This window comes from Dermacentor albipictus, chromosome 3 (genome assembly GCF_038994185.2).
Source record: "Dermacentor albipictus isolate Rhodes 1998 colony chromosome 3, USDA_Dalb.pri_finalv2, whole genome shotgun sequence".
NCBI classification, from domain to species: Eukaryota; Metazoa; Arthropoda; class Arachnida; order Ixodida; family Ixodidae; genus Dermacentor; species Dermacentor albipictus.
Window position 1 is genome coordinate 130,925,679 of NC_091823.1, and position 24,686 is coordinate 130,950,364.

Sequence of the window (24,686 nt, forward strand, 5' to 3'; positions counted from 1 at the left end):
TTTTCTGACGTGCTTTTCCTCTTTGCGGTCGGCCATTTTTCGTACCATCGTTCGGTCATGCCGCCGACTGCAACCCTTGTTTTTCGCGTAATGGGGCACATGATACTTTCGGTAGAGCGCAAAAGTGAAACCTCTCTTCACAGAAGCTGTTGCATGTTTGCTTCGTGATCTCATGGTCCTCTGCATATAAATACGCGTGATTTGTGGGATGGCGATTGTGTTGAAGGTTTGCTTTGCGCGCCGCGTCTTGTTGGCGAGCGGCACCTGGCTACCGAATCGCTTCGGGGAAGATACGAGGATTTTCTTCTGGCTTCGTATGTTCAGGAAGGTAGGTGGCAATGTTCACAGCGTGCGCCGCTAACACGCGAAAGCGTCTCTCTCACCGGACCAAATGAGCTTCGCCCGTCGACGTCGTTGCCTTTTTGCGCCGTGTTAAGAACGGCCCAGCTGAAGTGCAAGTGTGGCCAGCCAGTTGCGACAACGGGCGTCAACGTTTCCTAGAGTGCCGCCGCAAACCTCTAGCCACGGCGTCACTAAATCGCCAGTGTGACTGAATGAGTTCGGCGGGCCAACTATTGTTACCGAACCCAGCAACGCGAACCTGATCTGCTATGAGTAGAGGAGTTGCCACGGGAACGTCGTCGTAGGCCCCTTCCCACGCGACGACCAAGACGCAAGACAATGGCTACCAGGGCGCACTGCGAGGGTCCGCTCCGGGTTCTACGAAATCCGTGTGATGTCGGTTTCGGACCATGAACCCGTGTGTGTGTGTGCGTGTGTAAACCGTCCAGCGAAGAGGCAGCGTGTTTACGATGACTGTACGAACGTTTCCGCCCCCTGGGAATCGGGGGAGGACCGAGTGTTTATAAAACGGCTGTTGTGCGGATGCTCGACACACTTTCTTAAGCAGTCATGTTAGACTGAGACACTCTCTCAAGCAGTCGTGTTAGACTGACGTACTTTCTCTCGCAGTCATGCTAGACTGATGAACTGCATGTAAATCGTGTAAATAAACCCTTATTCCTCGTTCTCGATGAGAAGCAGTCCTTCCCTTTATCACCGTCCTCAGCGTGGATAAGTTGGACGACGGCATGGGCCAGCTACCTTCTAATTCATGCCCGACTCCAATCTTGACAACGGTTCACGAGCGATGGGGTTGAGCCCCCAATCCTGACAGGCGCTTAGCACAGGAGTTTTCATGGCGTCATCGCAAGCGAAGCAGTAGGCGGCGTGTAACCGCTACTGATGCAGGCTGAAGTTCAACCAATGTAAATAAACATGTTAGCGAAGCTTCCTTAGAAGCCCATACGTTCCATACGAGGCGATTCATCGGCCGTTCACGGAGCTTAGCGGCACCTCCTTGAGAACGGAGCACTTCCAGTGGAATGAAAAATAATGTGACGCCATATGTGTTAAAAAGGAAAGTGACGTCGTTTTCTTCTCAAAGGCGCGAAATTTGTTTTTGTGTCCTGTCATTACAGCTGCATATTCAAATTCGCTGCCACTCAACTTGATGGGTGTCCCAAGCTTTTATCGTGGAAAGCGATGCAGAAAAAAGGTCAACCGTATGGGTATCGAAATCGTATCCCTGCAGAAAGCACACTTTCACTGGAGGCCGATGAAATCTTTGGGTGTAGAGCGCTGGTCCCATCGTCGGACGCCAAGCCCGTCCGCCAGCGCAGTCATACGATAACAACTATAGGAAGCAATTACCTCGTGGTCTAAATTCACTACTTTTCGCTGAACAAGTTCAGAAACGATAAAACTACCGGCGCCATCGAATTACGAGAAACGCCGACAAGCAAAAGAGCACAACATAGAGGGGAGAGGGTGAAGGTCATGTTGTAACAGGTGAACTTGACCATCGTGCCTTTCCCCACACTTCAAGAAAGGGATTGGAAGCGGTAGCGGCGTAAATGCCCCCTCTTATGGTGGGCGCTGAAAAACGTTATTTGTTGATAATGATATATTCAAAAACAGCTGCCGTTTCTTTTCCCGTCACACTCATCTACTATTGAATAGGAATTTTATTTTTCTTGAATTATTGCAAATGTGACTCGTTTCAATTACAAACGCATTTTTTTTTACCAATGTTTGTTCCCTCTTCGTATAGTCACCCTTAAATCGCGGCTCCCATAACCACCCTTCCTGATGTAGGTGCCAATTTGTTCTGAACCACTTTTCGCTCGAAGCTTCGCGACCCATTTGGATCGACCTCAGCTGCACTCCGTAGGTGATGAAGTAGCATAGGCTAGTCGAACGCGAAAGTCAAACCATGTTCGGAAACTGCGTCTTCATCTCAGCAGGCGGCCTACAGTGGCTATACTAGGCCACACCACGTTGCAGCCAATGCTGCGCTTAGGCTACCGAAGCACTCACTGTAGGAGCTCGTTAGCGTCATGATGCCATATTTCGTTTCATTCCTTATAGATGGCGATGCCATCCCAGTCAAGCGAAGCATATTTTACGCGCTCGCGCCGATGTCACGTCCATTAAAGGAAGATGGTCGTGGGCCTTGGCATATAACGCTTTCATGTTAAAAAATAAAATAAGGTGGAGAGTCCAGGGTAGACAAGGGCAGCCTGACAGAACTGGCCACAAAATACTTCACCGACGTGTTCTTACAGTTCCGTTGTGGTTAAATGCGAAGAGACACCTGCACGGCGACGAAGTGGCGTCAAAAACATGGAAGCGCGATCATCCACAACAAGGGCGACACCTCGCTGCACGTGCGCTCGCTACGCACCAAAATAATAAATGAATACGATATCAATGTATAAGGAGGTGTCACAGAAGAGCGCTTAGCGAATCAGGGAAATTGCGTGGGTCATGCGGCGTACAGAAGGCGAAGGGACAGACAGATAGAATCGAGAAGCGCAGCAAGGCAGCCCCGTTCGCTTGGGTCGGACGTCAGCCTTCTGTGGGCCAAGAATTGTGCGAGGGACCCGGCTGAGCGCCAACACATGAGGGAACCTCCAAACAACGCGTCTTCCGCTCCCGTCAACCAGCCCACAAACCAGAGTCTGCGAGAGCTCGCCTTTCGCCGGTCTAGTAATGCAACACCAGGCAAACTGCGAGTGCATTGCGGTAGTCGCTTTGAAATCTTTGTAGGGAGACTTTCTCTCGCTTGCCCCATGCCCCATGTCCTTGTATTATGTATTATGTATGTATGTATGTATGTATGTATGTATGTATGTATGTATGTATGTATGTATGTATGTATGTATGTATGTATGTATGTATGTATGTATGTATGTATGTATGTATGTATGTATGTATGTATGTATGTATGTATGTATGTATATGTGTTTGTGCGCGGTGATTGTTGTCGTTCCTTTCTTGCTGCCCTTGGAGGCATCTCTGACTCACAAAATTAAGTCTTCTCCCCGAACCCCATCATAACCATGGCGTGCGCGACAGTACTTTCTCTCTGATTTATTGCGCGCCGGAGAAGATCAAGCGCCACAAAACAAAAAAAAAGGAAACGCCTAGGTCATGCAGTCTTCAGAAGCGGATAGAGATAGAGATAGAGCTGATTAGCGCAGCAAGGAAGATGCGTCGGCTCGGGTCGGAAGTTAACGTTCGGGGGGCCAACGGCTGTCGGAGGGACCCGGTCGAGCACCAAGGCACGAGCGGACCTCTAAACAACTCGTGTTCTGCTCCCGCCAACCAGCCAACCAACCACAGTCTGCGCGAGCTACTATTGAGCGCACTGTAGTCGATCTTAACGCTTTGTAGGGGTGCTTGATCTCGCTTTCCCCCATGTCTTGTGCCCTTGTACTTGCATTTTGTGTGTTTGAATAGATGCTTTATGTGGTGATTGTTGCGGTTCCGTCGTTGCTGCCATCGGAGGCGTCTCCGCTTCACGATCAGAGACGCGAATTGGAGACGCTTGCTCTCGCGAACCGCATCATAACATCCGAGAATAAGGTATGAATGAAGCACGCAATTCAATACAGTTTTCAAAGCATGCATCCCCTCATTTGCGATCTCAGCCGCTTCATGGCGGTTGTTGTCTATTTCACACCTATTTTAAGAGTTAAGTCTTGCAGCTTTGATTCTTCAGTAACGGAGCGAAGTTAAATGAATGTGTGCAGCGCACAGGTAAACTGGTTATCTGTTTTATCAGACTCACGAGCGACACTATCGTAATGGGATGAGTCACTTGCAAAATACCTTGTAGACGACAGCAGTCATGTTTGTTAAACGAATGATGATAAAATGAGCTGAGGTGCCTCCCTGAAAATTAATGTGACATGGAGAATTGGCCGAATATTCAAGTGGTTGTGACGGAACTTGTCTAGTGGTATACAACGGTATGAATTTGCTACACCACTACACATGATATTTTAGCGCGTCACGCTTCCTCGCTCCACTTTCTATTGCATAGCTCCTTTTGGGGAATCCGGAATTACGGAAGGATTGACAGATGTTGCCGGTCACGCCGTCAAAGGGTTTCCCCCCCACAGATTTCACTTGACCTTATTCAGCGACACCATCGCGGGGCATAGGTGGTATCGCGACATGGCATTACGCCAATCCCGTTGTCAAGGACCAGATGGTCAGTCACAGATTGTAGTTATGCAGTGAGCACCTGCCGTGTAAGAGGGAATGCCCCAGCAAACAAAATGGCCCCTGTAACAGAGCGTGCGCATTCAGCAAGCTTTGCACACCTGTCCTGCGCTCGTCCTCAAGTCTATCATTCACGGCATTGGCAGAAATGAGGTGTGCGCCACGTGTAGCGAGCATTAAGTAAAAGGTCTATAGCGTATATCTCAATATCCTAAATGATCCCGACAAATATGTTAGCTAACTCAGCACAGGAAAGAAGAACTAACGCCGCAATAACTACGTGAGGAGAACGCAAGCGTCCGTGTTAAAACTCTTGTCAAATGAGAACAAGCAATAACGAAACATATTGCCACCACTCTGGTGAAGACACATCGCAGATGCGGTTTGTCCTTACTGTAGCATTTGCGTTGAATCGGCAGGTGGGTAGCTATATTTCAAGCGGAGTCTATCGTCCAAGCCAGCGCCTCCGTTTTTGTTGTGCCTGATTTGTCTGATATTGTTCGACATTTACAGGACTAAAATCATGGTATTGCGCATTTTCCCGGCATGTGTTTAATGGGCGCTATATAACGTTGTTCAATTCGAACATGTAATCTCTGCTAACAGGAGAGAGACAGAAATAGACGGTGGATGCTGTACACAACGCGCGTTGTTTCGATGTGTTTCCACACAGCGAAGAAAAAAACACTGCTGTTCTGTATTTCATTTGACAAGTTATTTATTATTGTACATGAAAGTGAATATTTTAGGCATGAAAGAACGCGAAAGACGTTTTACGAGGCAGCGTTGCTTGGGCCCCTGCTACTGCACACGAATGCAGCATTTTTCCCATCTAATCTTGCAAGTAGCGACAGGGTACGGAACACCATAATTGCGGCAACCATTGCGGCATTTTCCTCCGAGCTTTGAGCAGTTTCTCGTTTTTCCTAGAGGAAAGAAAAGTATTCCGTATTTTGCATTAAGGCGTGATAAAACTCTAACCAGACGTTCACAAAAAAGTCAAAGGCGCTAAGCCGGGTTCAGATCAACAAAAGTCCTGCAACCCACCAATGTTACGAACCTCTTTGAAAATTGAACCACACATCACGGTATTTGCGTTGCAATTTCGCCACTGCTTCATAGAAATGAATCTTCCGTAATTAAGGCATTGTGCTTTTGTCGGCTGTGGAGAACCGGCATATCAATCCCGTAATTCACGAACTTACAACCACCGTGTTTACAACAATCTCTACGAGTTCGATTCAATGCTCGGGTAGAATATATATATATATATATATATATATATATATATATATATATATATATATATATATATATATATATATATATATATATATATATATATATATATATATATATATATATATATTGTGCAGTGAGTGCTAAGCTAAGAAGATGGAGCTTGCGCGCCTATTAGAGCTCGCATCTTGTATGGTGTCGCGGAGAAATTTCGTTCCCGAGTTGGTATGTTTACCTTACTGCGGCTTCATACGTGAGCATGGTTACGGGCGCTGCAGGTCCGTGAGCTGCGGAATTATTGGAAAGCCATACCTAACAGCTCTTTTATTTAACTGATTTTATCTTAGTCTGCGTAACAACAGTGCCTAGGGTTGCGTACAATTTTCAACTATGCACGACCATACAGTTCACGTGCGCAAAAAAAAAAGCGAAGAAAGCTTTTTTTTTTTCGCTTGTATAACCGGTGTTGTGCTTTCCATGATCTGATCTGGATGGAATATCAGCACTGCAAAAACCGGTCGACGCCTGCATGACCGGCTAGCACCAAATTGCTACAGTAATTTGCGAGTATTTAGCGGTAACGGAACAAAAAAATTAAAACAGAGTCTGGGATTGTAGGCACGGAAATTCTGGTCTGATTATGATGCACGCAGCAGTAGTGGACCCCGGATTAAGTTTGCTCACATGGGGGCGAATGAAGGCTACGCGAGCCAAATTTTTTTTTTTGCACTCCACTCTCATTGTAATGGGGATGAGGCGGCGGCAATCGAGTTCAGGAATTTGTGGTTAGTGATGCAACGCCAAATCCCTGAGATAGCGCGGTGAGTGGAAGTTCATTTCGAAGAATGAATATGGTTTGCAATAGTTGGCTTCCGAATACAAATTCAATGTGATAATTGTGCCTTTGAGCAAGGTTACTCTCACCAACCAATTATGTAAGAAATCGTAAATCAGATAATAATTAAGATGTAAAAGTGAACTACTGCGATCTATATGGTGATGACGATATAACGGCATCCGCATTAAAGCGGTGCGTTGAGAAATAGTCACCTAGCCAGCCTTAGTTAATCATGCATGATATACAGGCTTTTCATTGTAGCATATTGTATACGTGTACTTAATTTTCTTTTCTGTTCTTCAAAACTTTCTTGTATACCGTGTACAGCCGCTTATGCGTGTAATGGATTCAGTCATACCAATCTCTTCCCTGCTTTTTTTCTACCAGAAGTGAATAGAACAGAGTAAGCGGCGCTGTCTGGAAGCTCGACTCCGAATAAAGTTTTGAAGAAGTCTGGCAATATCCAGCCTGAAAGAAAGATCTGTGAGCGTTACCTGGGTTTCGTCAGCGAATAATGAAATGACTTTCTTTTTTTAGACACATGCGAAAGGCACGTAAGTTTTATGACTAGTCATAGCGCAATGTTTTTCTGTTTCGTTGCTTTTTCGGTAACCCACATAAAACAGCCAATATGAGAAATAAAAAATTGTTGAGGCGCCACAAGGGCATTACTACGTCTTGTTTGTGGTGTTGTAACGCTCTTCGTATTCCCGAACATATTTTTCAATGTTATCGCAAAGATACAGGCGTTTTCAAAATTAAGGACCAACGTCACTTGTAGTACAAGTATTTTTCCAAAACCCCCAAAAAATTTCGCTCTTCGCTGTGCGCAAACGTGACAGGTGACACGATTTCTTTGCCAGTAAGTGTCACGTAAAAGGGCAGCCTTGATCCATCAATCCAAGGTAATGTGTTAGGAAAAGAGCACCTAATTATCTCATTAATACCATATTCCCCCTGAACTTCAAAGCATTCACATACATTATTCAAGTTACCTTCAGTAAGTTTACATCGTATGTACCAGCATGCAATACATATGTAAAAATTCTGCATCTTACTACTGTTGCAGCAGACTTCATTTTTCCTGCAGCCAAGGAGCGGTAGGCGCCAATTCTTCTTGCAGGACTTTGTTGGCAAGCATGAATTGCCAAAAAACTTGCAGGCATGGCGGACCAAGTAAGCTGGGGAAAATATAAAACACACTCAAGTTATTCTGCACTATCCTGCTTAGAAAGCAGCAAAAAATTTCTTTACTAAACTTTGAAAATAACCGTTAATATATGCTATGTTGCCCTTCAATGAGCGCTACATCTTTGTGAAGTGGACAACTTCAGCGCCAACAGAACTGTGCCAAAGGTTTGACATAGGTATGGAGGAAAAGCCCCAAAATAGAAACACGCAGATCTAAATTCCCGGAAATTCGAATCCTAAATCCGTCGGTAGCAGAAACGAAGAACGAACAATGCGTCATCATGTAAGAAAATTTAGTACGAGCGAAAGCACGAATGCCTGCAAAATCCTTCGAGATTTTGGCTCTGCTCCAAGCGTGACTTGCGAAATTCTTTTACTAAGTTGTCATAAATCATATTTTTTACCTGTTCATTACGCTTACAAAGAAGAAATATTTTATTTGCCTTGCAGTTGATTTTCCAACGTAATTGAGTACTTTACGAGACTCCACAAAGTAAACGATAGTCTATAACGCAGGCAACGCTGGCGGAGATTCTCCTTACACAGATCTTAAATTACTCGTTGGTGTTTTTGTCATCTACTTGTTTGATTCTCCCCTCCTTTCTGTGCTTTGAAAACTACTAAATGCAAGGCACCGACGCCATGGCAGCTGGCATGCCGTAGCTTTATTTTCACAGGCCCACTTGTAACTCTTATTTCACTCCACAGCTCAAGCACGCGTTTGTCCAGTGTGTTTTTATCCTACTCCGTATCACTTGCTATAATTCATCGCTTCGTGTCTCTGTCTGTTAAGTAATGCATACTGTAGATTACAGTAAATAATGCAAGCAATTTTTTCATATGAAATGGCAAAAAAAAGAAAGGCTCTGCAATACTTTCTAGGAAATTGCTTCGCAACATTTGTGTTTCTCCATTGACCACATCTATAAATCAATGAAAACGCTATTCCGTTTGGTACAATCATGCCTCCTCGTTTAGCTAGCTCCTCTGGTAAAACAAATACATAATTATTTCTTCATATTGCTTTGTCGTGACAGGTCGTATATATAGCAGTGGCGTTTATCCTTTTTATTGCCACAGCAATTATATGGACTCTTCAAGCGGGTTTTTGCCATTGCCGTCACCGTAATATTCTGTATAAAGTCCTGTGCATGCGTCCTATTCTGCACGAGGAAGTGAAAACACGCGACGGAAGCCTACGATTGCGGCTCAATCTGGCGCAGCCGAACGAAGAATTTGGAGTGCAAATGCGCCGTTCTCCGTCACGCGAAAGATCGAGGGTAGGGGGCGGCCCTGTGCTGCGGCAGCAAGTGCGCATTACGCTACCGGGCGCAAAGGGAGCTGACGATCGCGGCTGAATCTCGCGCGCCATATATGGAGGCAAGTGGGCCGGCAGCGCGGAACGGAGGGTGAGCGGCTTCGACTCCGCCAACAAGTGCCTATTTTGCACGGCCGCAGGCGGTCACACTCGCCGTATCTTCAAAGTGATCGGCAGACGGCTCGTATCTTTGTGCGCGCTGCGTTCTCGCCGCTCTTGCGTTGAATTGATAGACAGCGTGAATGTCACTTCGCTCGCTGCAGCTGCCGTGCTTGCTTACGCCAACCTTTCGACATCTAGGGTGCGATCTTGTACGCGTTCCAAAATAGAACGGAGGCGGTCCGTTCCACCGAGTGAGTCGCACATGGTTGGTCAGTTTGAAAGGTGAAGAACGCCATGACGTCAATTGTGAAGTGATATCTGCTGTCAATCATTCCGTGTTGTCTGCTATCGGACAAACGCAATGGAACGGACCGCCAATTTCGCGACGGAAAGAACGGACCGCCTCCGTTCGAGTTTGGAACGCGTACAAGATCGCACCCCTAGTGTCCGTGCTTATCGAGTGTGATGCATTCATGTTCGCGCGTGCGCGCTGGCACCATGCTTGTTAATTCCATGTATATACGGCCGATAAAACTGCCATACTTACTTGGTATAGCTGTGCAGTAATTCGCTATCGCAATCGATGCTTCTCCTTACAGATGAAACATCGAATTCTTTTTTGTTTCCTTTTTTCTACACTATCATACGAAATTGCATGCATATAGTCTTGCAAAATAAGCTAACGAACTCTTGAGTCATTAGCCCAATATTTCATTTTGCGAAAAATTACCGTACCGAAGAATTGTTGAAATGCTTGCCGATATGTCGAAATACTAGTGTTGAAATGTTTTCCTTACTGTAAAAATGCCTGTCCTGCTTTCCGGAATTACCGCGCAGACACCATCACTCTCTCTTTGATGTGAGGTGCCAGACCTCCAACAAAATACGAAGCGCCAAATTTGCGTGATACGGCAGTAGTTAATGTCCAGCTTCAAAGTGCAGAATACCGCACGGACTTAGACCACAAAATGCGGTAGTGGAAACAGTTTTTTTTTGTTTTCTAGACCAATGGGATGATTACAGGATGTATAATAACATCCTGTAATCTTTCTAATCATCCCAATAAAACCGATTCTGATTCTGAATGGCTCTTGTCACGGTAGTGCCTGAGAGTTGGCTTGACGAAAACCTGACTGTAACGATGGCGAGTTGATGATGACAGGCTTCACCGTATGGCAAATTCGAAGGCCAGAAACACTGGCGGACGTAGCAAGCCTAGGTACAAGCTCGTAACGGCTATGGAAGTGGAGTGAATGGTATCGAGAACCAAGACACTGCTGAAGAACAAGTAAAATAATATGCACGCAGGTCCTACGCTTCCCTACAAGGTATACCGCTCTCTCATATTTAGTCATGCACAGAAAGTAGCCGTTAGGGTCATCGCTCCATGCATTAGTGTCAAAATGGAATCACACAGCGTTTGAACTAGTCTCCTAGCTTTGTTTATTAAAGCCGGCATATTTGGAAGAAACGATAAAGAGTATCACAACAATAAAAGTAATATAAAATTTGCTTACGATTTCTGATCGCTGGGCCAAAGGGTCCTCCTCCCCTTGCTGGAAATATATTGCATAATCAATATTTAATAGGGAGAGTAGGCATCGGCTTTTACGTTCACAATAAGAACAGTATAGAAGTTAAGAAAAGGCTACTAAATAATTTGTGTTTCTGCGGTCGGGTAAGGAGGCACTCCACTTTTTGTTTCATCTCTGCATATCGCTTGTAACGGCTACCTGGTGCTCTTTCAAGCTGTCTACATTGCTTTCTGTTCATGTATCTCTCCAGTGCTAGCTTCTCAGTGAAATGTAATAATGACTCGAACTATATTGATACCGGTTTCTACCACTGTTCCGGTCTTCACACGTGAAACTTGTTGACGTATGGAAGGCGTTTTCGCACAAGTTCACTCGTGAGAGTTTACCATGGCAGCATGGTGAAAGAACCCTTTCGCCTGACCAAGAACGAGTGTCGTTTTTTTGGCAGCTTTTACTCTATTTTACAGCCCTCTCTTGCACACGAGAGCATGTAAATTATTTCCCTAAATGTGGCAATGAACGAGCAACATTTCTCTAGATATACCTAAGGAACTTTTCACGCCATTAGGGAGTCATCCCGGCCTGTAATTTTGTTTAATTCAATTAAATCCCTCCAAAAAACTATTGGCTATTTCTTCAGTATGCTGTATATTTCATTTGAATTCTTGCCCTAGTTTTGGTTCGCACAAGTAGTGAGGACATTGGTATCTCCAACATGACCTGCCGAGTCAGTAAGGCTTTTTTAGTTAAGTTTCTTTCGTTTTTAAAAGGTTCACGTTGACATACCACAATGCTAGTTATTATCGTCTTCTATTGAAAATCTACCTGGCGCACACTAATGTTTAAACGCGCGTTTTTTCGCGCCGTCCTACATGCTGCAAGCTCTCCATCGATTGCAGTTGTAAGACTAGTTATTTAGTTTTTCCATTATTGGTTTTAACAGTCATTTCGGTTATGACCAGTACTTGCACATGACTTTCGCACATTCAGTAAAGATTAAAAAAGTGTGGCCAAATGGGCTTGTTTCATCTTGAATGGCAGCGATTGAGTGCTTAGTAAAGACCACTACAGAAAAGGAGGTACACGGACATACGGGCGCTGTTCACAAGAGTAAAGTTTAATTTCTTCACATAGCCTAACAAAAGTGCCTTCAAAAGCCCGTCGCCGACTAGGTGAACCATGTTGCCACAGGGGAGCACGATAACAAGATAGAACGCTGCTCCCCGGTGGAAACGTGGTTCACGTGGTCGGTGACGTGTATTCGAAGGCACTTTTATCCGAAGAAGTGAAAGTTTTGCGCATGTGTAACAAAATTTATTCGTCAAGGAGAAAACCAGCTTTATTAAAGAATGGTCCGGCAATCAATTCGACTAGTTTGTAAGCTCTATCCTGTAACCTTGCTTCCCAGTGGCACATGATTCATGTGGTTGGTGACGTGTATTAGAAGGCACTTTTGTTCGCCTCCGTGAAGAAATTAAACTTCGTCGTCGTGAGTAGCGCCCATTTGTCTTCTACTGAGTGCTCGTCATTACTAAGCGCTCAACTACTGCTATTCAAGGTAAAAAAGAAAAGCTTTCATTACTATCCATTTTATTGGCGCTGACGGAAGCAGTTATAATTACCGATCCAGTTTTTTTCGCTCGACATATGCTACATAAAAGTTTCTTGAAATCCTAAAAGAAGCCCGTGAGAGCTCGCGGAAGAAGAAAAGCTTTTTTGTGTGTTTCGTGGGATTTTTCCAGGCTTGAGAAACACCTTTATGTTGCACGACTCAGCAAAGAAAGCTAATTGGGAATTTTTCAGGAGGGTATGGAATTTTTTCATCCAACCTTTCTCTCAGTAAAATTAATATTGAGGTTTCTAATAAGTAACAATAACTAAATACGTAATTACGACAAATAAAAAAAATTCTAACTTTCTGCAAGCGACGGCAAACATCGGTACCTTAGCTGTGCTCATCTACGTGGTAATTGTACATGTTAAATTTCTGCCAAGGTACCGTAGAACACAAGGTATATATCTTTGCACTTAAGATATTTTCGAGAATATTGAGGTTTCAGATAAGAAAGTTGCGTCAACTTACTATTTAGGATCGTTGGAAGGCTGATAGGGACTGTAATTCATGCAAGCAGAGTAATTAGTAAGCGCTCACGGAAACAATTGAACAATACTTGGAATTTGGTTTTCACTCCACACAAAAATGTATGGCACATATATCATATATGTTGCATTCGGATAAACAATAAGCTTAACAAGCATTTCACATTTTTCTGCATCAAATCTTCTACACCTTTTAAATAGTTTAAGCGAATGCGAGAGTAACGGCAAGCGTTGGGAACCTTCGATGTGTAGAAAAAGGCTCCAAGATATTATCTTCGCTGCTAGTGCGAAGTCTTAAGTTTCACTTTAAGGCAGCAATTGATAAAGCCAATTCACCATCGTGAGCCACAGCACTGCATCTAAGATTAGGACAAACGCTACCCAAGCATTCAGTGGTCTACACTTCATAGTAGCTACACCTCTTTTCCAGGTAACACACTAGATGTCTTCAGAGTAAGCATTTATTCAAGCAATAAGATAAATGAAAACTTAGTATTTGCGTGACTGTGCGCTAGACAAGACTTGCGTTCAACTTGAAAGAGGGTCACAGTTCGTGCTCTATGGGAACTTACATTTGGCAATTTATTCCGCTCACTTAAAATACAAGCTCATCTATGGGCCTAAATGTTTTATCATTTCCCAAAATACATTTTCTTTCTAGCCGTCAATGGCGACGCTTGGGTACATGCATCGAACATTGGCTAAAATGAATACGTATGAAATTACAGTTGACACGTATAACAATGCTTATTAGGACATACCCGAACCGTTGCAAAAGAAGCAGTATAACTTCAATCGGGCTGACCACCCCAATGGTTCTGCGTGCGCATAATGTAGGAGCGTGGACAACTTAGCAGTTATTGTACATCACCACGGTGTGTAGCACGGAGCGAATGGCGGAAACTGGACTGTGCCAGGCAAGAAAAGTACAGTGAAGCGGAAAGCCGGCGCAGGATCGGGGCTGAATGAAGGCGCCTGGGGAACAAATAGTGAAGAGTGACGATGATGACAGCAGAGACAAGTGTCTCAACAGCAGCTATAACGCTCAAGCCGGTCTCAAAATGTCGGTACTAATGGACTGGCCGCCAGTAAATGGCTTACGTGCTAAGCGCCGGTTCGCAACATATGTGCAAAGAAAAGCAGTTCTGCTAACTGAACACGCTATGAGGTGAGTGCTACCTGACTACTGGAAGTGAACTATGTACTCGCTGTGGAGCCCTGCTGCTTACAGTAATTGCGCTCACTGTTTTCAGTGGGTTCTTTCGAACTACGGTAGGCGCAATATGAAACTGAAATGTGGTTCGGAAACTACCAGACTTTTACCTCAACTCTAAGTAAAGAAACAGACAACGATGACATGAACTGGAAAATAATGGTAAAAAAAAAACCTGTGAAAGGCCCACTTCTCTGTGAGTGGAAACTGTGGTGGGGCCCTAGAGCTCTCACGAAATTGACATCAAGTAGAAACATAGCTGTACCTAACTACGGGCACTGTGGTGTTCTTTGTCCGACGCAATAACACAGCATTGGATAATTTTGCGCAAGTGGGGTTTTCAAGGCATGACAATACTGCTACTCTAGTGAAAGATACGTTGATACAATTAGGAGCAGCCCATATTAAGTGCATTTACCGTACGACCGGTCCTTGCGGAAGTTGATTACAAGAAATGGAGGTCACCGAATGAAATACAGCTTGTAAAGTAAGTACAGCGCAGAGTTCTCACGCTCACGTTGTACCTTGAAGGTACAAAGAGCAATTTCCCAATGTTATTTCGATTTTCCCAACAAACCAAGATTCTTTTGCTGAAAACGGAAGGCAATGCTCTGGTGATTTGTGTGTATCGTATCACCCTAGACAAAATGGTTTGTGTGGCAGGTGAATGAATATGGTAATAAGTGGTACACGTGGCATATTCATGACAAGTTTCCCTTATTGCGTCTTAAATATGACAAAAAGCGTAGTTCCCCAAGTCATCATGCCTATAGGTACGTGTGCGTCTTCTATGAAATTTGTCGCATATAAAATGTCATCATTAAATAAATTGACTGGACAAGAGGTGCACTGAGAAATTTTGATATATGTTGAATAAAGTTACACTTGGTTTACTGAGGTGTTGTTTCATATTATCGTCATCCCATTATTTTTGATGAAAGTAATAAATTGCGGACATTCGTTGACATTAGATAACGGTAGTTCATGAGAAATTCAGAAAGTCAATGTAAGCCTCTCCCTCTGGTGCAAATTCATTATGTTGCATAAAAAGAGGAATATTTATGAGCGGGCCGGCAATCTAACAAAATAAAAGTTTGAACAAAGGAGTATGTGGCAATCTCCCGGGTTATCATGTACAGTAAACCCTTCTGCATTTTGGTACGAATAAGCTCAGAGCAAACATGTCTTTTCTCAATGCACACTTCAACGGACGCTCCCCTCGGCCACATAGTTTTGCGGGTGGCGAGTAATGAGCAGTTTGTTTATTATATGATTGATGAAGATACGACATGGCTTTCCACCTGTATCGGTACACTTATGATAAGACACCTGAAACCCAAGTGATGAGCTCTATGAAAACAGAAGCGACAGTTCTACTGCAGGCCATTTACTGCTTTCTTAGTCTATTGCAGACATGTCCAATCTTTAAGCTATTTTTGACAGTTTATCTGGCACCAATGCAGAGCTCTTCGTATTTATTGGCCTCGAGCTCCACCACTGGAAAAGCTGGCGCCACCGTCGGCGTGACGTGCTAGGAGGGATCACGTGGACATAGCGGCCGCGTCGGCTGCTTCGGGCGCGCCGAAGCGAGCTGAAAACGAGTTTAAATTCCCTCGTACGCTGCGGTTTTCATTTAGTGGCGAAATTTTCCCGCTTCGAGTGTCTCCTTTACAACGCTTGAAAGCACTACAATAGGTAGTGGCTGCCTTTGAAGGCGCGCAACATGGTAGGCTACTGCTCGGTGCCGCAGGGCCGGACGCACGTAACGGAGGCCGGTGTCGGCCTTATTCACACGTAGCCGCAGGACAAGAAGCTGTGTGAAGCTTGGCTCGCGAAACATAAAACCGGCAGTCATCGGCTACAACTCGGGTATGCAGCAAGCACAGACGCGAGGAAGATTTCTGCTACGGCGCCCGGTCTGCGATGTTCTCAAAACGCGCACTGAGACGCTCGCCTGAGTCCGCTGCCCGACTAATGTCATGACGGCTTGGTCTATGAACTTGTCGATACTATAGATACTGCCAAGTTCAGTGGAGTGGAAAGGCAGTGGTGAGAAGCACATTTAAAGAAAGCATAGCATATGGTCATGTTTGTGTTGTGAATTAATGCACTGGATTACAAAAAAGGAGCAGCGGGAAATTGCACGCTGAGAACGCCGATAAACATACAGTGCAACGCAACTCGAGAAATAGTATTGAAAGGTCAAAGAATTTAGAAGAAAAAAAAGATTGCATCGTCGCGACGGCACATCACAGTCCCCGTAGGCGTCGAAGTCTCTACAATGAAATTATTTTTGAACAGCTCTGATAGCGCCCACGCAACAATGGTTGCCTGTATACTGTCAAATGCTCATATTCTGCGGGCTAAAGCTCATGGCACGGTGCGAAAACGCGCGCGCGGAGAAAGCGAAACAGTGCGCGGACAAGCATGCAGACGCGCAGTCGGTCGCTGCGGATCTGCGCGATCGCTGCATTGAGGCTTCATTCTATTACGCTCCATTTAGTTATACAAACACTATAAGAACATATTTCACATAGTTTGCTCTCGGCGTTTACCTACCTTTCACGCAAGAAGCCGGTTCGGGAGACTCCATCGCGGCGACCGCGCGCAGTGGCGTTCACTGTACGTATTCGGTAAAGAGATAGCGGCTGTAAACGATTGTGTGCTTTCAGCTTGCCCAAGATTATTATTTAGACAGTAAGAAACTTCTCTCGTTTCGAAAGTACTTACAAAAATGTCCGGGAGAGCTCGCGCGTGGTGTTTTCAGTGAGCGCTGACAGCAAAACCTATGAGGAGCGCGTCACGTGATCCCTCATACTACGGCATCGAGGCGCTTCCGATAGAGGGCGACTCCGTAACTCCTCGCCGCCAATAGCGGCTATTACTGACGACGAGGTGGAAATAAAATATACGATTGCTGTCTTGAACTTCAGAGCTTGCATAAGAATGACAGGGATGTTGCTGTTGTTGTTGTCCTGAGTGGCAGTGGCACATACCCACAGTGGGGGATTGGCCAAGAATCGGGCGGTTTAATTAGGTGCCTAAAATAATAATAATAACAAGGGAGTTAACAATTTGGGCGTGTGAGTTTAAAAGGAAGCGTTTTGTGTTTGGAGAAAAAAGGAAATAATCAGATGAAAACCGGGTATAAGATAATAATAATAATAACAATAATAATTAATAAAAGATAAGAAATAAAAGAAAGCTATGGTTGGGAGGGAGAACGATCAATCTAACATGGAAATCGATTAGTTTCGATGAGGTAATTTTGGATCGCCAAGCAAACGTTTCTGTGGCTGAACCCAACAATGGAGGCTCCAAAAGATAGGATCACAGGCACTGATAAAGTCAGACCAATAGAGCGAAGCGGGATTTCGAGTAGTCGTTTTCTTATAATAGAAAAACGTCTGCAAGACAACAAAAAATGATCGATTGTCTCCGCTTCGCCACAGAATGAGCATAATGGTGAGGGGACCAGACCAGACCTGTGGAGGTAGAAGTTCAATGCAGGTATACGGCAGCGCAGCTTCGTGATGGACACTTCCATTTTCCGTGTTCGGCAAAAATTTCTGTTCCAAGGGTGCAGGAGATGTCCGTAATCCACAGAGTTAGTAATTGCGGAGCCTGATATTGACTGTATAATGATACTCCTGCGAAATCTAGCTGCAGTTACATAAGCAGTCAAAGGGCAGCAAGGAAGAATCGGGCCACTTATCGATGCCTTGGCTAGAGAGTCTGCAATTTCATTAATGATTAGTCCTTTATGGCCGGGCACCCAAATCAAACGCACGCTTCTCAAGTAATCAGGTACCAATGATTGAAACGTCCGCATCACGCGAGAATCACTAGAAGCAGTAAGGGATGAGCACAATGATAAAGAATCAGTGACTATCACGGCTGACGTAATTGATGGTCCTAATTTGCGTAATGCCAGCACCACGGCCATGAATTCGGCTAAAAAAATCGGTATGAAATCTGGCAGCCGAAGAGAAAATGTCCAGTCGAGAATCGGGGAAAATATTCCTACACCTGACTTTTCTTCATATTGTGAAGCATCTGTAGCAATTACAACGTTTGTTTGAAGGTTTTTCAGGTGATCTTGTAATATACCGTCTAGAATACGGTGTGGAAGTAATTTTGCATTATTAGGAAAGATGTCATCAAATTGAATATCCGTGGCAACAGCTCTGTCGGTAATAAGAAGAACATCGCATATGCGCACGCCCAAAGAGTCAAGTAATTTTTGCACGAATATAATTTGCGGGTTATGTAGTCGCGGCCAGATGACACCGAAAAACAACGCAGGTTGTGAAATAAAGATTACTTGGGAATGACGCAGTGGTGATTCGTAAATCCTTAAGAACGTCTGCACCGTCAAAAGCCGGAACCTGCACGAAAGTGGCGGAACACGGGATTCAAGATAAAGAATAGAATTTGCAACAAATTTAGGAAGACCTAAGCACAGACGTAATGCTTCTCTTTCTAAGAGGATTAGAGGATGGGACATGTAGGCTGGAGCTCCAGAGAAGAGCACGCAACCAAATTCTAATACAGGGCGAACGTACATACGATATATCATTAGGAGTGTATCTCTTCTCAATCCTATTCGACGACTGCTCAGCCTACGCAATATGCCAATTGCACGGGTACCTTTCCCAGTCAAATAATCTATGTGTGAGCGCCAGTTGAGAGAGGCGTTATAACTAATTCCGAGGTATTTAACAGATTCCACCTGTGGTATGTCTTGAAGGTGGTAAGACAATGAAATGTACACTATGTCACGTATCGGAAATACGAGAACAGCACATTTGCTGGCATTGAGGGTGAAGTGACTAGCATCTAACCACCTCTCCAGATCATAAAGGTAAGTTTGCAGTCGTTGGTATAGCGTGTGGATGTCGTTTGCAGATGCAAAAAACGCAATATCGTCTGCATAAACATAAGTAGTTATTTCTTGATGACAAGGTAGTGTGCTCATGAGAATATTAAAAAGTACCGGGGAAAGAACTGAGCCTTGCGGTACGCCTCTCGTTTGTTTGTGTCTAGAAGAAGAAACGCCGCTTTCGTAGCAATAGAATTCTCTTTCACCTAAGAATGACCGAATCCACGCTACTATATACCCAGGAACACCACAGGAAGTTAACCGATTGATCAATATAGTGTGCTCCACAGTGTCGTATGCTTTAGCGATATCGAGCGTCACTAAGGCAGCGTATTGCTTATGACGTCGAGCGAGTTGTATTCGGCTTTCTAAGTCGACGTGGGCATGCTAGATGGAGCAGCCGGCCCTGAAACCAATCTGACAGGGACTAAGAATGGAATTATCATTAATAAATTTCATGATGCGACGGTGAAGAAGCCTCTCAATAAATTTTACTACGTTTGATGTAAGCGCAATGGGCCTAATGTTGTCCAATACATACCTTCCTTCTTGTTTCTTAAGCATCAATATTACCTTGGCAAGCTTCCAGTGCAACGGAATCCATGCATATTTAAGTGAATAATTCACCAAGTCTAAAAGAACGTTAGGCGATTCATGTAACAATATTTTTAACATTGCATTTGTAACGCCATCAGGGCCAGGGGTTGAATTCGGTAAACATATTGCAGTCTCATTTAGTTCAGCTAAGGAAATTGGAGTAAAGTCATCCCAAGGACCTAATGTAGAATGAATAGCCGGAAGCCTGGCCGTAAATCGATTTTCTAAGCCTTCGGCAATCCCTTCTAGGGAGGCGCTCAGTTGCTGCGGGGTCAAAACAATTGAATTTAATGTTAAGGGTGTTGGTAGCACCTTCCTAGCACGAAGGAATGAAAATAAAGCACGCTTATTTTTTGAATTAGATAGATAATCGTAATGTCTAATATCGTATTCCTCTTTGGCTCGAATAACAGTACGCCTAAATACACCAGCATGAAACTGATAATTTTTCCAATTGGTCGGGCACTGATTATGTAGAAGCGTTTTCCAAGCTGCCTTTCTTTTTCTGTAGTCCCGCGTACACTCATTATTCCACCTACGACAAGCGCTGCCTTTAGCCGAAGGGATGACAAATTCAGCTTGCTTCCGGGAATCCTCTAGAATTGAGCAAATGGTAGAAGCGATTTCCTTATCATTGGCATTGGCAAGTTTCGAAACGGCAGAACGCAAGAAAGTCTTAAATTTCGTATGGTCCATAAATGTGCATGCCTGGTAATCTAAAGATGTTATTTGACAATTGATTTCAAATGACACAGGAAGATGATCACTGTTGGTTGCTGATTCAACCGCTACCCACGACAAAACCTTGATGCCAGGGCTACAAAATGTCAAATCTAACACTGAACGGAAGGGTCCTCTAACAAACGTTACTTGTCCTGTGTTCTGACATGAAAGGTGACTATCAATAGTCCACTCCCAAAGTCGCTTACCACACAAATCTGTTTTGTGTCCCCACGACACGTGATGCGAATTGAAATCCCCTACAAACAAAATTTCTTTTCTACATGCAGCCACAGCCCTATCAAGTTGACGCGTACTTTGCACACCGCTGGGGAAATAAGCATTTATAATTGAAAATGAATGGTATCCTGGGAGACATAAATCTATGGCCAAAATTTCACAGTCGCAGTCCATGATTTGAAAAGAAATTGTTGCTTTGTGACAAATTTTACTGGAAACAAGTATCATTAATCCTCCACCTCGCGAGTCTCTATCTAATCGGAAGGACCGAAAACCTTTTAAATGAAAATTTTTCTCTGGCGAAAGCCACGTTTGTTGAAGAAGTAACATATCTGGATTGAATTGAATAGATAGGCAAGATAAATCTGTTGAAGCTGAAAATATAGAGCGACAGTTCCACTGCAGCACTTTCAACTGTCCAATGGTGTTGAACGCACAGCAGCGGCAACTGCCGCCTTTAGAATACTTTCTGTAAGCACAGGAGTTGGTTGACTCTTTTTTGATTTTGGTTTCATAGTTTTTGAAATTGGGGACCCCATTCGTTTGGGAGCTCGAGTTTCAAGTTCCATGTCTGTGACAATAGCAGTGTCTGAATAAAAGGGCTCATCCTCGCGTGTTCGGACTAGCAGAGTAGCGTCTGTAGAATATTCTGCAACTGTGGAAGGCGTCTCTACCTCGTTGCTAGGCGTTCGAGATGTGGCGTTAGATTCTGGGCACTGCATTGGTGTCCTAGTGGGCTGCATTATTTGCATCATGTGACTGGAAATTATTTGCGCTAAGCAATCAGAGAGACTGGATATCAATTTATCCATCGCTTTAGCCATTGCTTTTTCCACAGCAGAGTCAATTGCTTCTGAGAGGTTAAGATCCAAGCTTGGAGTGTTGCGCGCTGTAACACCAGAGTATCCGAAGGCCCTGTCTTTGATAACTGAAATTGCATCTCTTCGGGAGCAACGACGGCGGTCGATTATTTCAAGAATTTGTATTTCTTGAGCGCAAGCTGAGCAGTGCGAATAGTCCGCTGGGTGTTCTCCCCCACAGAGGCAGCACTTTGGAGATTGAGTAGAGCATTCACTTGAAGAATGACCATCCCCACAGGTGCGGCAACGCAAGCTAGACTTACAGCCTCCTGCGCTGTGCCCGAATCTCCAACAATTCTTACACTGGATTGGACGTGACGCAAGCGGCTCTACACGGAACACAAGAGGCCACACCTTTATTTCAGATGGACAGGATGTGCCCACAAACGTTGCAATAACAGATTCTGTCGGAACCCTCTCGTTATTGGCCAGTCGATTGCAACGGTAGATGGCAATGACGCCTGCTGCGGATAACTTGTCCAGGGTTTCAGTAGGACTTAATCGGGAGTCTACGCCCCGTACAAGACCCTTGGTGCACGCAAGGTGAGGCGGAATAAAAGCACTCACCGGGGTGGAAGCGAATGAAGTGCATTTCAAGAGGTCTTCTACACAGGTCTGGTCGGGTGAACGACACACTATACCTCCCCGTCCGAACGCTCGCACATCAGTGATGGTCTGGAAGTGGTTAGACGTGGCCTTGAGTGCCTTCTGGACAGCCTGTGGATTTGTGATCCTGATGGAACCTCCATTGGTAGGCACAAGCGCCACAGGAATGGTGCTGACGCCACTGCGAAAAAATAAATCTACGGGCAATTCATTAGGTGGCAGGGATGCTGACCAGGCGGATCGCGCCTGGCCAGGAGAACTGGTCGACATCAGCTCAAGACGGCTGACGCAAGGAATGCCAATCAACCAGGGACTAAATACGGTTATTGAGACACCTTAAACCACCCGATACTCAGCCAAAACGCCACTGCAGGTCCACGAAACGGTCGCTCTGTCGAGGCAAGCAGGAACCAGGGACAACAGCCACGAGCTCCTCCACGTGCTGCTGCTCTCTGTTCAATCGACCTGTTCGGTCCGCTGTCGATGAACATCATCTTCTTTACTGTGCTCTCGTGACCTCGCTCCTGGCGGCCACTACTTCGTCTTCTTCACTATGCGACATTTCTCCGGCTGTTTAAAAAATAGTATATCTTGAGAACTTAATAACTTACATAAGAATAACAGGGACATGTCGTATACCGATGAACATCATCTTCTTTAATGAGCTCTCTTGGCCTCGCTCCTCGTGAACACTACTTTGTTTTCTTCACTGTGTGACGATTCCCCGGCTGTTAAAAAAAACACTAGCTCTTGAGCTGCGCGTAGTCGCTTAACTCTATCGGAGTTTTCTTCCATCAAGTGCTCTTCCGTGACCCTGAAACCAGTCCTGCGGTATTGGCTTGCTGTTGTGTGCCTGTGCTGTTTCTTCGTTCCGCTATGTAGCTAGAGAGGTAGCACAGTTCTTGGTTTAAGGCAACGCACTCCCTGTAGAGACAGTGTGCCAGGCTGCGGTAGAGTCCACTCCAGAAAATTAAGCCAGTTGGTTATCAACTTCTCCCCAGCTGCAGTGTGCACTGCTTGAAACTTGGAAGCATTCCACGTTAGTTCGTCTTCCAAAAGAAATAAGCTGCTCCTCGCTGTTCGATAATCCTCTTGGTATTCAAAAAGTATCATGAAAACTTGCGATGGCCTCATGATTCCTTACACGGACGTAGTCACCAACGGCAAAGTGTTTTCCTCGTGCTCCATAACGTAGGTCTGTGTACCGCTTCGAAGAAAGTTGTTTCTGCTTGACACGCTGTTGAAGCAGTCATCGGTTATGCAGGATTTTCGCTTATGCAGCGGTCATCACTTATATTTGTTTTTCATTGGCAGAGTACACGCCATGTACAAATCAGCGTAACCTGTTGCTTGAAAACTACCGAGATAGAGTGTTCAGTTGGCTACAGAAACTGGAAAAAGAGATACCGACTGATGGAGCCTTGCTGGAGCAATACGTCATCGTTAACCGGTAATACCTGCTGCTCGGCCGCTACTGATCCTACTGGTTGGGCTACATACTGCATGTTACGATGAGATTATACAACGCAGATTAGCACCTACGGATAGTGCTCATCTCAAAGGCGCATGCTCAAGACATGCCATCGCAAACGATTTCTTGTACAAAAGCACAAAGACCAACTTTGAGCCGTCGGAAGTCCTCCAGTGCTTTTAGTGGCACCCCATTCACCGTAAACAAACACATCAAAAAGGCATCTTTTCTGGTCAAGGTAAAGGAAACCAGTCGGTGACTATTCTGGCTTTTCTGGGTTGCCGTATTCACGTCAGTCAAGAAAAGGACTCTGTCTAGTGGTTGTTCTCTATTGGCTAGTACAACCTATTTGCGTTGTGCATATTCGGGTCGTATCGACAATTATTATCTGTGAAAGTCGCAATCGGTGACGCAGATCGAGATGGTTAGTTCAACCTATTTCTGAGTGCCCCATACAAGCAGCTGTGTGCCCATTGTTCAAGGAAAAGCGAGATTGTAACGTGCAATATAATGTACCCAACTGACAGTTTAACAACTTATCGAAAGACCGGAACTATGAAAGTTCTGCGTGATACTGCCTGGGAACAATTGGTGGATCAGTGTCGTCGACGCAAGTAAGACGCGGTGAAACAGTTTCATCAGACAAGTTCAATAACAGTGAACTGCTTTGTTCCTGTCAAGCTCAAGTAACGTCCCGTCTGAAGCCGATGGGCACCTTTTGCTTGGAGACGCTATCACCAAGCACTAAATTTTCAGTAATCTCCAAATATAGACTACGAATTTTGTGGACCTCAGGCTGCTGAACACTACCTGAGCAGAAAGTTGAAATACCGCAAGAAGATTTCCGCTACCGGTTTACATGATGAATCATTACATTCTCGAGCTGCAGTTATTGCATATCTAACCGTCGGGTGCTGGAAACCGTATAAAACGGGTCATGTGATCATAATAGAGGAATGTAAAGCGCACCAGATGAGTCTAAGATGTATTCAGCCACTAAAAGGAGTCACGGGCTTCCCATGACAAGATGGAATTGTACCTGTGTACGCTGCACTATGAAATTAACGCACCAAGTGTGGTGCAGGAAAATGTAGAAAAAGAATGAACGTGCGCAGGCTGGCATTGTGAAAAAGAAATGCCACAAAATGTGTAATTGCTGCATTCAGCCACACAATACACGTTTTCGCATAATGAACGAACCT

The 24,686-nt window shown here is 44.7% G+C and overlaps 1 protein-coding gene across 2 annotated transcripts in view; it reads right to left on the reverse strand.

Annotated features, from left to right (window-relative positions):
- Positions 1-5,286: 5,286 nt before the first annotated feature.
- LOC135921138 (integumentary mucin A.1-like) overlaps positions 5,287-24,686 on the reverse strand; it is an 85,082-nt gene continuing 65,682 nt past the window's right edge. For both annotated transcript variants that reach the window (XM_070536719.1, XM_070536718.1), the window contains 4 exons: positions 12,879-12,908; positions 10,778-10,816; positions 7,708-7,830; positions 5,287-5,498 (listed from right to left, as the gene is read on the reverse strand). In XM_070536719.1, the coding sequence (XP_070392820.1) occupies positions 5,374-5,498; positions 7,708-7,830; positions 10,778-10,816; positions 12,879-12,908 (317 nt within the window). In that variant the 3' untranslated portion in view covers positions 5,287-5,373. The remainder of the gene's footprint in view (positions 5,499-7,707; positions 7,831-10,777; positions 10,817-12,878; positions 12,909-24,686) is intronic.